The 13746-nt window shown below is 36.8% G+C and overlaps 1 protein-coding gene across 3 annotated transcripts in view; it reads left to right on the top strand.

The window, feature by feature from the left end:
* The window catches only part of FAM13B (family with sequence similarity 13 member B), a 78148-nt gene that overhangs the window by 56377 nt on the left and 8025 nt on the right, over positions 1–13746 (top strand). For 2 of the 3 annotated variants that reach the window (XM_075010164.1, XM_075010165.1), the window contains exons 11-19: positions 762–826; positions 1374–1428; positions 1868–2015; positions 5317–5382; positions 6562–6772; positions 10390–10519; positions 10908–10989; positions 11282–11511; positions 11992–12075. In XM_075010164.1, coding sequence (XP_074866265.1) covers positions 762–826; positions 1374–1428; positions 1868–2015; positions 5317–5382; positions 6562–6772; positions 10390–10519; positions 10908–10989; positions 11282–11511; positions 11992–12075 — 1071 coding nt within the window. The remainder of the gene's footprint in view (positions 1–761; positions 827–1373; positions 1429–1867; positions 2016–5316; positions 5383–6561; positions 6773–10389; positions 10520–10907; positions 10990–11281; positions 11512–11991; positions 12076–13746) is intronic. The other variant, XM_075010166.1, reaches the window with a different exon arrangement.

Here is a 13746-nt window from a genome sequence, read left to right as displayed (position 1 = left end):
TTATATTTCATACTCTTCTGAATAACAATCCCAAATGACGCACTTGCTTTTTAAAAGGGTATCTTCCATGGAAATCTGTTTTCATGTCACCTGGTTACAGTAGCATCTACTCTTTTTTCATACTCAGTGAACTCCAAGTTAGAGGAATCCATCTGACCTGCATTAGGCTTTAACAAACAAACAGGGTGATGTGTATCCATCTAACATTCCTTTCTGAGATGGTGTCATAGTAACTGCCAGGATTTCTGCGTCTCTTTACAGCCCTGTGGTTGCTTTATTTAGTAATGGGGATTAATAGTCTCTTTTTTTAGAAAGTCCGTCAGAAGTATTTCATTTTACACATACTGAGCAGAAGCCTTCATCCAACATAATTATCTTAGACTTAGGTAACGTTGCAGTCTGAACAATATTCAGATCCAAAATTTGCCCTAGGTTTGGCACACTCCAGTGAATAATGCTGCCCACATCCTAAACAAATGTAGATGAACAAAAAGCCCTTAAGAATGTACTGAAAATGGAAAGCTACTGTTGTAGTTCTAGTACTGTACATTGTATGTTCTCTCCTTATTTATTTGTGTTAAAGTTTTACTGGTTTCATTTGACTGCAGAGAAATCAGGCAGTTGGACCTTTGTTTACATGAACCACAAAAAGCTTTTATGTATTCATTTAATGTGGGGGCAGGGTAAGGAATGATTATAGGAGGATTTTCAATTTGCAAAATACCATTTTAAAAAATCTACATTTAATCTTTTGTCCACAGACTGTTGGCATACTGTTAAAGCCATGTAATGAAGATGAAGAAGGTGATGAAGAAAACAGTGAAAGGTATGCTTTTCAGTTTCACTAATATCAGATGGCAACTGTGGATTATTTTTAAAATGTGATGTTTTTATCATAATTAATCACAATGCACTAACATAGAGGCAAAAAGGAGCTTTTATGAACTTTCTACTTAAAAATATGAAACGTGAGGCAGAAAAACTTTCTGCAGTGTTGGCATCCAAAATTCACAGAACATGTTTTTTCATTCAAAAAGAGAGATTGTCTTTGTATTTGCACATCCATGTATCCTGGAAGAGGAGATGGGACTAAGGTATCGATAGGAGCAAGGAGTTTAACTGACATAATTTTAAGATTTTTCAAAGTGGGATGGTCTTGTTACCTCTCAAATCTTAAGTGTTGGGCTGGGGAGGAGTAGACTGAAGAATTCAAATACGAAGCTCAGTAATATTTGCTACCCAATTTTTTTCGCCAATGTAGCATTATCTGGTAGTGGTTTTTGTTACCTGTGATGAGCAGAATATCACCAACCATTACTATTAGTTAACAGTCTTTACTTAAAACTATAATTAGTCTGTCTCTTTATTTTTAGGCAGGATTGTCAATCATTTGATGATGATGATAAAATGTCTTCACAAATGCTTCTGGTAAGAGTTTGTTGCTTTCATTTTTTTTCTTATCTTTGTATACTAAAGTTTTCAAGAATTTTTTCAGTGTGTCAGCAAACTTGGACTGATGTTTTAGTTTCTCATGTGTGTGTTTGGTATGTGCTTAAGGAAAATCGTATCAGATGGTTTGTGCCTAGATTTCTACCAGTGAAATATTCTTCATGAACAATTAAATCTTTGCTTGACTAACCTTTCGATATTTGTATAGTTCCTTACACTTTCAGGGTCCAATCCAAATTTTAGTTACTCTTATAAGGTGGTGGAAGATTTATGAAAATATGCTGATTTTTCAGATAGGGAAGCAGACAGATGTAAGCTACACAAAGGCTTAATGTCAGTCTTAAATTCGGCTCTTGCTAGTTCCTACTGCCCAGTTTCCAGTGGAAGAAAATAAAATGTATTTTTTATTTAAATACAGGATTCTAGTAGCAAGATTTGTGACCTGAATGCAAATACTGAATCAGAAATATCAGGAGATAGAAGTGTTAATGCTCTTGAGGAAGCAACATATATCCAAGTACCACATCTAGATCTGAAGAATGTGTCTGATGGTGACAAATGGGAAGGTAATTTTTACTCTGATTTTGCACTACATTCAAAATTGATTGTAAATTATTAGAACTGTCAAACTACTAAAAAATTCATCACAATTAATTGCAAGATTACATAAAATAATTGTGATTAATCACTGTTTTAGTTGTATTGTTAAAAATAGTATACCAATTTTCCATTATTATAAATATTATGGGATTTTTTCTACATTCTCAAATATGTTATTAATTACAACACAGCATTCAGAGTGTACAGTGATTACATTGTTACAACTATTTGCCCTAAAATATAAACAAAAGCATAGGAAAGGGCCAGTTATCTGGCATCTGGATAATCAGCACATTTGGTTAACTATCATGTTGAGGGGCTGGTTGACCGGCCAGGGACAGCAGAGTAAGCCGGCTGCCTGATGCCCAGCCGATTGGGGCAAAGTGGAACTGGCTGCCGACCCCATTTCAAATAACCAGCACATTTTATTATCCATCATCCCCTGGTTTCCCATGGGTACCAGATGATAAAGCTTGTGCAGTAGTCGTAGTTTTCAGTTCTCCTCACACGAGTATTGTAGAGCAATCATTTTATTGTGAAAGTGCAACTTTTATAAAAATAGAGTTTTATACAAAAACTGCTCACAGATAAAACAATGTAAAGCCTACAAGTCCACTCAGTTCCTACCTCTTGTTCAGACAATCACTAAGACAGATGAGTTTGTTTATATTTACAAGAGATAAAGCTACCCACTTCTAATTTATAATGTCACCTGAAAGTCAGAACAGACCTAAGCATCATTGCAGGTATTTTCATGGCAGATGTGCTAAACATTTGTATTCCCCTTAATGCTTCAACCACTGTTCCAGAGGATAGCTAATAAATCTAGTGAATTTGTTTTGCTTAATCTCTTGAGTAAAGTATGATTGATGGCCCTGTAAAGAAAACATTTTAATTATTAAGAGGCTAGCCATTTGATCACTCTTGCTTGTTTTTGCTTCCATTTTATCTGAAGAATTCATATTTACACCTGAAATGATTATCATCTTGTACCAGACTTTAAACTGCTGAACCAAGAGGTCACGGACAGTCTGAAAAGGAAAAAAAAAAAAAAAAAAAAAAAAAGGAAGGAAAAAAAAAAGCTGGAAAGGTTAAATTTAACAAACAAAAAGTGCCAAGCAGCAAACTGCTGGGTTTAGGATAGAGATCTGCTAAAGATCCTAAGGAATTTTAGGTGCCCCAAAAACCTGTCATGTAAATTCCTGGTGCTCATTTGAAAAATCTTTGCTCTACGTTATAAAATATATAAGCAAAGTAATTTCTTGTGAATTACTTTTTTTTTTAACTTAAAGTGCATTAGCTCTTAATAGTGGTTTAAAGTGAGCATAAATATTTCTATATTGAATTGCTGTACTAAGATATTAAACACTATCCATACAATTGGCTTCTGAATGCGCCTGAGCCTTTAAAAAGAATCTACCTTAGAAATATCAAGAATGTTAAATCTTGTCTCTGCTTTTCAATTTGAAATCATAAAATTGTGTATTGAGAGCTTTTCAAGTTTCTTGTGAAGAAAGGTGTTAAACTTTTCTTCCTGGCTTTCAGAAGTTCAGGTTTTGTAGGGGTTAGTTAGTGTTTTAAAATATGAATAAATATAATCTCTCAGTTAGGTTAGCTTGGAGCCAAAAGGAACTGTTTGTTCTTTTTGGCTGCATCTACACTGGCAAGTTCTTTCAAAAGATTTAGAAAGTAAATTGAAAGAATGCAGTGCTCCTTTTGAAACTGCTCTTCCTTTACTGTTTCAGGAAGAGTGCCCCCTTTCGAAAACTTGTTTTAAAAAAAAATGAAACCAAAACAAAAAAAAAACTTGTAGATGCTCTGCAGGCCCTTTTTTTTAAAGAGCTGTCATCATGAGGCCCGATTTTTTTTTTTTTTTTTTGATCCCTGGTGACCCATTCTTTTGAAAGAGTGCGGCCTGTGTGGACATTCTTTCAAAAGAGCAGATCAGTCTTTTGATCCGCTTTTTTGTTTGTGGACACACTCTTTCAAAAGAAGTTCTTTTGGAAGAGATCTTCCAGAAGGACTCTTTCGAAAGACTGTTGAAGTGTAGATGTAGCCTTTATGTTGTATTAACTGCCCATTTATACTCTAGAGTGCTAGTAAGATTTACAGTTTAAAGGGCACACAATTTGATGCGTAGGATGCTGAGGCCTTGAGACCAAGTTTTCAACCTTTTCTCAAAGGTTGACCTCCAGTTGTGAACGTTTTGGTCTGTGCATAGATAAAGACAGATAATTCACATGTTTGCATTCACAATTGCTTATTTATATTCTGTTGTACAATGTCAGCATTAATCCGTTCTCATTATATTTTCTTAAAGACCTATGTGGCTGTCATTTTTCTTTGTTTTCATGAATTCTCAATATATAAAAGATGCCTTGATTTTATACATCCAGTTCCTATACTACTAATGTGATCAGTTTTGTGTAAAATATGTTTAGTAGGAATGTCTTCTTTACATGCTTTTGGGTTGTAAACTCATAATAATGTATGCAAGCCAGTTTGCTTTATTTTGTTGCTGCATTGTTCTAGGTTTGGATGTTCTACAGGCCTGTTTAAAATTATCATTAGGACCCCAGTCTTCCAAGCACTTACACTGGTGCAGTCCTTTTTGTCTTCCTGTTTAAGCCAATGAGTGCAGGCCCTAGGAGTGCAGCAGTCTTCTCTAGAGCAACTGTTTGCAAGATGGGGCTTCATTTTCATTATAACATTTTGTTGGCACAATCTTAAAAGATTTGTGGCCAGTCAGATTCTTGCCTCCTCTAAATGGCATTAAAATCTTGTTCTTCTAATGGGGGGGTGGGGGGGAGCAAACTCCAGGAGGCAAATAATTTAATCTTATCATTGGGGAGATATAGGAGGAAGAAGCAGCTTTCCATGTTTGTCCTGTTTGTATAAGGATTGCTGAGCTCTACTACTTACAAGTTGTGAACAAAAGCTGCATTTTGAATGTGTGTTTTTGTTAAAATGCGGAGGGGCATGTGGGGCTTTTATTTGAACTGTGGTCAGTAATGATTTTCTTTTGCTAAAACTGTGTGAAAACCCTTCAGGTAACAGCCTCATCTGGCCAATGCTGAGAACCCTTAACTGCCACTGAAGTTACTGGGAGTTGAATGTGCTCAGCACCTGGCCCAAAATGAGCAGTTGATCTTTGGGAATGCTTTCCCATGGTACTGTATCTTCCTGCTTTACATGTTATGTATGGTTTGTTCTGACTGTGCTGTGTGTTCACTTTAGTATTTTTGCCATTCTTTTTCATTTTATTAGCGTCATGCCCTATCACTTTCCCCCTCATTGATTTCAAAACAATGCATCTGCAGAGAGAAGGGGAGGGTAAGTATGGTTAACCATATGTTTTGTTATCTGCCTTTTTGATGGTTTATGGTATGCTTTTTAACTAGCCCTTCACCTGCTGTCCCTGCGTCTTGAGACAATTCTCATTTTCAAGTAAAAAAAGCTTCTTTTTTTGTATGTTACCCTCTTCTTTAAACAGTTAATTTATTATTTTCTTTTTCAATGGGAAGCAGGTACAAGGGTTACTTTCAAATGTGACATTGTGGGTTTATTGTCATGCTGCACACTTTGAACTCAGTTTTCAAATTCCAGACTTTTCACTGGAAAATACGGATTCTGTTATCTATTGAAAAGACATTATGTTTTAGGAACATAAGCAAAGTGCTAGGCAATATTTGCTTACTTAAACAATACCTAGTAAGGAAAAAAAATAGAGAATTTTTCAAGGACAGTATCAACTGACTCGTTAGGGTTTTAACTATCTTGAAACATTTTAAAGTTTCTCTGTTAGTTTTGTGATCACCTATGTAAAAGCGGTCTCTTACAACAAATTTTCACTACTTTTAATGAAGCTTGACATTTATATTTTATTTTTGTTTAGTTCCTTGTTTGTTCACCAGCAAAACCAATTTTACCTGCATATTATAGTGTCAAGAGTAGTGTTGAACTTTGACTGCAAGCCAACATGTGGAAAAGACTGGAGTTGTAGTTCATATAAAATATTTAATTCCCCTTTTATAGAGGTGGATTTAAGTAACCAAAAATTTTAATCTTCTTTGGGGGATTTTTTTAAACAGCTAGGCATTGCTCCTAAACTAATTGACAGTGTCCGTTTTACTATTAAAATGTCAAGAGGATAGCTATATAAATAAATTGGATAAATACTGTGGAAGTCCATTGGTTCTGTAATTTACTGCAACTCTTGCTGAAAATGCACACTTCTGTAATGTCCAGGTTGCTAAAATCTAGAAATAATGTGCAAATGAATTGTTGATTTTTGCAAAACAAAGGCATACTCATTAGATAAATGTTGAAATACCTGACAGAATTTGTAGCTTTCTAATGTATTTCACTATATTTATTCACTTTGTGTGTGACACATTGTTTATAGCATACAAGATTAAGCATTGGATACACATTTATTTTTCCTTTTGACACTTGTTTTATTATTCTTTAATATACTAGTGCCATTTTTGTGTTCTTGTTTGTATTTTGTAGAGCCATTTCCTGCCTTTAAATCTTGGCAGGAGGACAGTGAATCTGGAGAAGCTCAGCTCTCCCCACATGCTGGAAGAATGAATAATCATCCTTTGGAGGAGGACTGTCACCCGGTGTTGTCACATCGTAGTTTGGATTTTGGACAAAGCCAGCGTTTTTTGCATGATCCAGAAACATTAGACTCCTCATCAAAAGCACTTTCTTTTGTTAGGTGTGTATATTAGTGGAATTTGGGAAAAACTGTTACCATGAAAATAATAGTTGTTGAAAGGGGAAGCACTTAACATTAGAGTTTCTGAAGGAGTCACGCTGTCAAGTAGAAACCAGGGAGGTGAAAGGCTGCCAGCAATGTTCATAGGTGCTCTTACTTCCACTGGATCCCTAAGATCTTCAGCTATAGGGGTCTGAAAACCTAGCATTTTCTGCTGAAAGGGTTGTGTTTCAACTTAAGGGGTTGCCAATTCTCTGTGTGGTAGTAATCTACTTGGGGGAGGGAGCATGACACTCCAAGATAACCAATGTCCTTTTCTTTCTAATACCATTACTCTGAAACGTAGTTCTTTAAAAAAGCTTGAGTATGTGTTGAAAATAGTCTTCTTGGAAATGGAGCAATTGGAACCAGGAATGACCAGATGTGACTCTAACTCCAAATCCAGATTTAAATGTTTTGACATGACAATTTTTGTCTCTTCTCATTTCCCTCAACGAAGTCAAGAGAAAATTAAAAGTTTGAAAAAGACCTATACTGTGGTGCAAACTGATGAATACATACACCGAAAAGTACATATCAGATCATAAAATCTACACTCTTATACTGTATATACTCTTCATAGCACTAGTCAAACAAGGACACTTTTTGAGGCACCAGGTATCCCAAATATTACTAGCTATGTAATGATACCCCATTCTGTATGCTACAGATAGGTTCATTAATGGAAATTCTGCAGTTACTGATTCTTGGTCATAAAGTGTGGAGGTTTCAGCTGTATTGGATCCCCAAAAGCTGAACAAATGCACAGTGAAATCAGGATGACGACTCCATCTTCAAATCTCTCATTATTAAACCCTGGGGAGAGTAGGACTTTATATATATATATGGTGGATGTGTGTCTTTTTAGCACTGTAAGCCTTGAAAGCTGTTTTAATTTGTAAAATACAGGTTGAAACTCCTTCATCTGGCAACCCCAGGAGCTCACCTGTGCCAAATGAGAGAATTTGCCAAACTCCGGGAGGTCAATATTGTCAAGCAGAATGACCAACACTTACACTGCTGGCTGGGCTTTGAGAAGACATTTGGGGGTAAATTAGAGCTAAATAACAGCACAGAGCACTGAGGCTACGTCTGCACTACAGTGATCTTTCAAAAGAACCCTTCCAGAAGATCTCTACTGAAAAATTTCTTTTGAAAGAGTGTGTCCACACACAAAAAAAAAAAAGGCAGATCAGAAATGCAATCTGGTGTTTTGAAAGTGTGTCCACACAGGCCCCATTCTTTTGAAAGAAAGGGAAGGGCCAAGAATTGAACTGTCAGATTCCATGAGTCCTGCTCTTTTGGAAAAAAAGGGTCTGCAAAGTGTCTGCATGTTTTCTTTCGAAAGAAGCTTTCAAAAGGGGGCGCTGTGCCTGAAACAGGAAAGGAAAAGTGATTTCAAAAGGAGTGCTGCATTCTTTTGATGTACTTTCGAAAGAACACTTTTTGTGTGTAGACGCTCTGCAGAATCTTTCAAAGAGCCCTTTTCTTTCAAAAAAAAAAAAAAACTTTTTGAAAGAACTTGCTAGTGTAGACGCAGCCTGAGGGTGGCTGGAAAGAAATTTTATGGGACCACGGGAAACTTGGCCACACCCATGATAAGCAGGCATCCAGCTAACTAAAATCATGCTGGATTACGGATATTGCCGGATGAGTGTGTTCTGGATTAGAGAGGTTCAACCTGTAATAACTGGTATTTTAGTTCATAGCTTATTTTCAGCAGCTCTGATTTTGTCACCAAAAGAATATTTGTATTAATACTAATACTTAGTTTAAAAGGGGAATATTTGTTTTCCTTTCCTAACTAGCATCTTGATTAAGGGCAACTTCAGAGAATGAATAACTCCAAAGATTTGAGCAGAATGGACTCATTGATAATGAGGAAAGAGTGGTTTTAACCCAGTCAGATCCTCTCTCATCGAAGAGTTCAGTTAGGCATTAGGAAAGCGATCTGTGCTTTGTAACAGAGGGATAGCCATGTAAGTCTGTGTCTGCAAAAACAAGAAGTCCTGTAGCACCTTATAGACTAACAGATTTTTTGGAGCATAAACTTTCATGGGCAAAGACCTGCTTCATCAGATGCATGTGTGCTTTGGAAGAGTAGCTTACAATACTACAGAATCACGATTTTTGCATTAATCCAGAACAGTTCAGGTATGTATAAATTTAAAGAACAACCCTAGTGCTACAATACTTGGAGTAATTCCTATCAGCACTTATTGCAAGTCTAGGGCTGTTCTTTTCAACATGCATACACTCCTGAATTGTTCTGAATTAATGATGTTGTTCCTGTACGTCTGATCATATAAGAATTCATCTGTAATGTCTAATCTGAGTTTTTCTTTAAATCACTGACACTAAGGATGAGTGAGGAACATTACTGCAGGGGCACCTGCTACAAATTCCAGCACAGGAATTGATTTTAGGAAGTATGCTCTTTTGATGCAGGGATGTCGTCCTCTGTGTTTATGAAGAATTTAATTTGTTTTGGACACTCCTGCAACATAAAATAACATTCATGGCAACATCAACCAGAGAGTAGCAAGTGCACAGTGAAGCAAATTGTTGGTCAAGAGGAAAATCTCTTGAAGAACTCAAGAATGGGATTTTTTTCTGTGTTTTTATTTTCCTGTTTGTGCTTTTACTATTAACTTATTTCTGTAGAGAGGATGGAATGGACATGCTGTCTATGAATAAATGAAATGTCTTGCCTGTTTATTTGGAGGTACCATTTTCACCAGCCTAATCTCACATTTGTGTTTAAAGGAAAGATTATAAATTTCCTTGTAGAAGAGGGTGTTGTAATAACATGCTGGTTTCTTACATGTTATAGTTCACAGTTTTTTGGATGCAATCGTCTTGTGGCGAGAGGAAGGGGTAGCTCTTATATGGGATTCCACAGTTAAATGTCCATATTTATCTGAGCACAGAACAACATTACAGTGATGATTAGTGGAAATGTAACGTCAGGGAATAAAGCTTAGTATGTAAGAACGTTTTCCTCTTCATTCTACTTAATCATAGATCAGTGTCTTCTGCAGAATTCCATGTGACCATTGAAATTCATATAAACATACAGTTACTTGCATTGATTGCTGTAGTAGTTTCCAAACATTTTCCGGATATGACCTCATATTTATATGTATTGCTTCCTGTGACCCCAGACAACATGGGCTCGCCAATCAAAAATGGCATCTTCATGCATTGTGACTGTTCATGCACTATATGTACAAGGTCACGCCTCGTAGCGGACACCATTTGGCTTTATAAAATGGTATTCTTTGCACAGCATGACATCACATGGATGGTGTATGAGGTCATGCTACATTTTTATGTTACAAAATAACAACCTCCGTGAGATACGACAGCACGTTTATGATACATGTGAAGTTACACTTTGTGGAGGATGCCATTTTGTAAAACAGCATCCACCACACAGAGAAGATTATTGTGATCCCATCTACATATGGAGCGATGCTGCTTGGCGTTGCAACCCACAGTTTGGGAACTGCTGCATTACCATCTCTAAAAATACAAAACCTTTGACTTTTCTCCCCTCCCCCTTCAATATTATTCAGAACACGAAGAGCATCCTTTAGTTCAAAAGAGGACAGAAGGCAAGACAAGACACCATATCAGCTGGTCAAGAAGTTGCAGAAAAAAATAAGACAATTTGAGGAACAATTTGAAAAGGACAAAAACAGCAAAGTAAGTGATTAGTTGGCAAGTTAACATCCTAACAATTTTTAAATACCTGCATTTTTTTTTCATTTTTCAATGTCGGCGTCTGTTAGCTTATTCCACAAGCAGTTCCAGTAAAATTAATGTCTACTTTTGGAGTAAGGTCTGTCTCCAATGTGAGTACATGCCCAGGCTTTATGTAGGGGCACTGACATGCATGCAGGTTGGTGGGAGCTGTCAAATGAGATAATGTGGCTGTGGAGAATAAGGAGAGGGACAAAAATGACTTAATTAGAATGATCTAGGTAATGTAAAATGTTTGTAAAGGTTTCACTCAATGAGCTTTAGAGAACAAACTTTCTTTTGTGTTCTTTGTCTATATGCAAATGTAGTTTTGTATATCTATTTCTTCCAGCCCACCTATAGTGATGTTGCAGCCAATCCAAAGGTTTTAAAGTGGATGACAGAGCTTACCAAACTGAGAAAACAAATTAAAGGTATGGAATGCTGCATAGGTTTTGTTCTCAAAGATAAATTACACTAAAACTGAAATAATTCACACATTTAAAAACAAGCAGAAGGTTGGTAGAAATTATTTAACTTCTGGAACCTGTTTTCCAAAACTAGGAACAATTTAGACTTCTCTGTGGGACTTCAGAAAAGGTTAATTGAAAATAATTTGATTTGCATGAAATTAATTGTCATTTTGTCAGTTCTTTTGGCATCTGTCTAAGTCGAAATAGTTTTTGAAATCTTTTTTCTTTGGGATTGGGGAATTTTCTTATCCAGATGAAAAGCACAAATACTCAGATGGAGAATTCATACCTCAAACACGTCCACGAAGTAACACTCTTCCAAAAAGCTTTGGCTCTTCTCTTGACCAAGAAGATGAAGAAAATGAAGATGAGCCCCAGGTTATGCAGAAAGAGAAGAAGCCTACCAAGGAGGCTACACTTGAACTCATTTTGAAAAGATTAAAGGAGAAACGACTTGAAAGATGCTTGCCAGAGGACATAAAAGTAAGTCTAAACTGACATTTCTTAGAAACATCGGCTTAAACTACTGTGTAAAATAGCAATATAAAATATTAGCCACTTAAGATGTAATTTTTTCAGTAGGTTAACTTATTTTTCTGGCAAGAAAATTAGATATTTCAGATGTCATTTAATTTTAAAGGTGTAGCTGAGTAAAATTTTTTTTTATTCAAAACTTCAGTCTCTTCTCGCTATATTCTTGTTTATACTGGTGGTGGAAAGAAGATGATTGTACTATTGTCAGAAATGTTGATTATTTTTTAAGCCACTTACAAAAATGCCTCCATGTAACACATTTTGTTTTGCCAAAATATTCAAGCGAGTGTTATTTCTATTACTTGAGGAAAGGACAGAATTATGATTTATTAAGATGCCTGTCATTTTGTCAAATTTCCTTATGTAGACTTGCTATTGAAGAGAGATACTTTCATGTTTGATATAGATGTGAATTATTTTGTCTAACAGAAAATGACAAAAGACCATTTGGCAGAAGAGAAAACATCTCTCCAAAAAAGTCTTCTGTACTATGAAAGTCAACATGGACGGCCGGTAACCTTCTCTTATGTTCCTTAGAACTACTCTAAAATACATATACGAGGCAGTAACTGGGATCCAATGAGGATGGGAGACTGTTAGCAGTTGTTGTACCAAGAGATAGATTACATTGTCATTTGTGCTAACTACTTTTCATGTTACCATTGCTTCTACTGGAATTATACGTAGTTTTAAAATTACCATGATCACATTCACTCATTATGTAGGACTGTTTTCTAAGCAAAAGTGTTAATGTTGAAGTAAGCTATGGAATGTAACGTATGTATAGTTTTATAGCTGTAGAACTGACTGCCCCATAGACTTAAAAAGAAAAGAGAAATCTAATGTGAGAAAATACCAGTGTTTTGGGGATTCAAGCCTTGTTTCCAGGAATCAAATCACATAGTTGTGATTCAGATCACTGAATTTCTCACTTAAATTTGCATGACCAAATATTTTAAAATTTTTACAAAAATAGAAAATTCCAAAGGTACACATTTAGTGTATTGTTGTCTTACGGTCTAAATATATGACACACAAAAATCCCTGTATAGAAGCTAGATCAGATCTGTGGCTTGGTTTTGAAGCATAATGCTCAGCCTGCATACTACTATTTACATGAGACACAATGATTTGCATAACTATAATATTAAGACTTTTTATTTAGTTTGGAAGCTACAAGGGACAATAATCCTCATTATGTACAGTTCATTTGTGACACAGAACTAGTTTACTGGAAATAGTTCTGTTGCTTGTAGTCATTACGCTCATCCCTTGTTTATCAAGTACTTTACTTACAAGTACTTGCTAAAATGAAGGATATACACACACCTTTGTTCACTATGTGAGGGAACTTATCCCACTTATATGAGCCAGCCATGAGGTCCCTGGTTTGGGCTGGGGGAGAGCAAGGAGACCCTCAGCCCCGTGGCTGGCTCAGCTCCAGCCACAGGGTCCCTGGCCAGGGTGCGGGGATATCCACAGCCCCAGCCTGGCATGGTCCCAACACTCCCCCAGCCCACAGCTTCCTGCACACACCCCTGCCCAATCCACTCCCAGCACCCACCCCTCCCGGTCCCCGAATCCCCCTCCGCCCGCCACACCCCCCACAGGTACTGCTGCTGCAGCCCAGAGGAACAAGCTGCCACCTCCTCCACCAGAGCTGCCACCAGGTTTTAACCCTCCCTCCCACTCATGGCCCCAAACTGCCCCCAGCTTTAACCCTCTCCAACCCGCCCCCAACCCAAGGTTCACTTACCTTTCAAAAGCAGCACCATCTGCTGCCACTCCTTCCCTGAGTTGGGAGCACTAGGAACCAGAGACTTTCACACATATTTTAATGGAAATTTAACGTCCCTCTTAAGAGCTTTCGCCTTTGAGCAGAAAGTTGGGAACCAGTTGTGCTTGTGTAGCGAGGGGTAAGTGTACTTCATATGTCTAGTTATGCATGAACTTAGCTATTCTATCATTGTTCATGATATTCTAGCAAAATTGTAATGCTGAAAACCAAACTGAAACCAGTTGGAAGCAATATTTTTACATTCAGTATTCTTGCTTCCCCCAAAAAACAGTGCCAATTGCGCTAGTGAAACAGTGATACAAATGTGCTATAAGCCACTCCCAAGTTCTTTAAAATACAAGATATGTCCAAAATAAAATGCAGCAAGACAACTTTAAAATGTATTA

The sequence above is a fragment of the Carettochelys insculpta genome, chromosome 15, assembly GCF_033958435.1.
Source record: "Carettochelys insculpta isolate YL-2023 chromosome 15, ASM3395843v1, whole genome shotgun sequence".
Lineage (NCBI taxonomy): Eukaryota > Metazoa > Chordata > Testudines > Carettochelyidae > Carettochelys > Carettochelys insculpta.
This window is presented reverse-complemented; position numbering and strand designations above follow the sequence as displayed.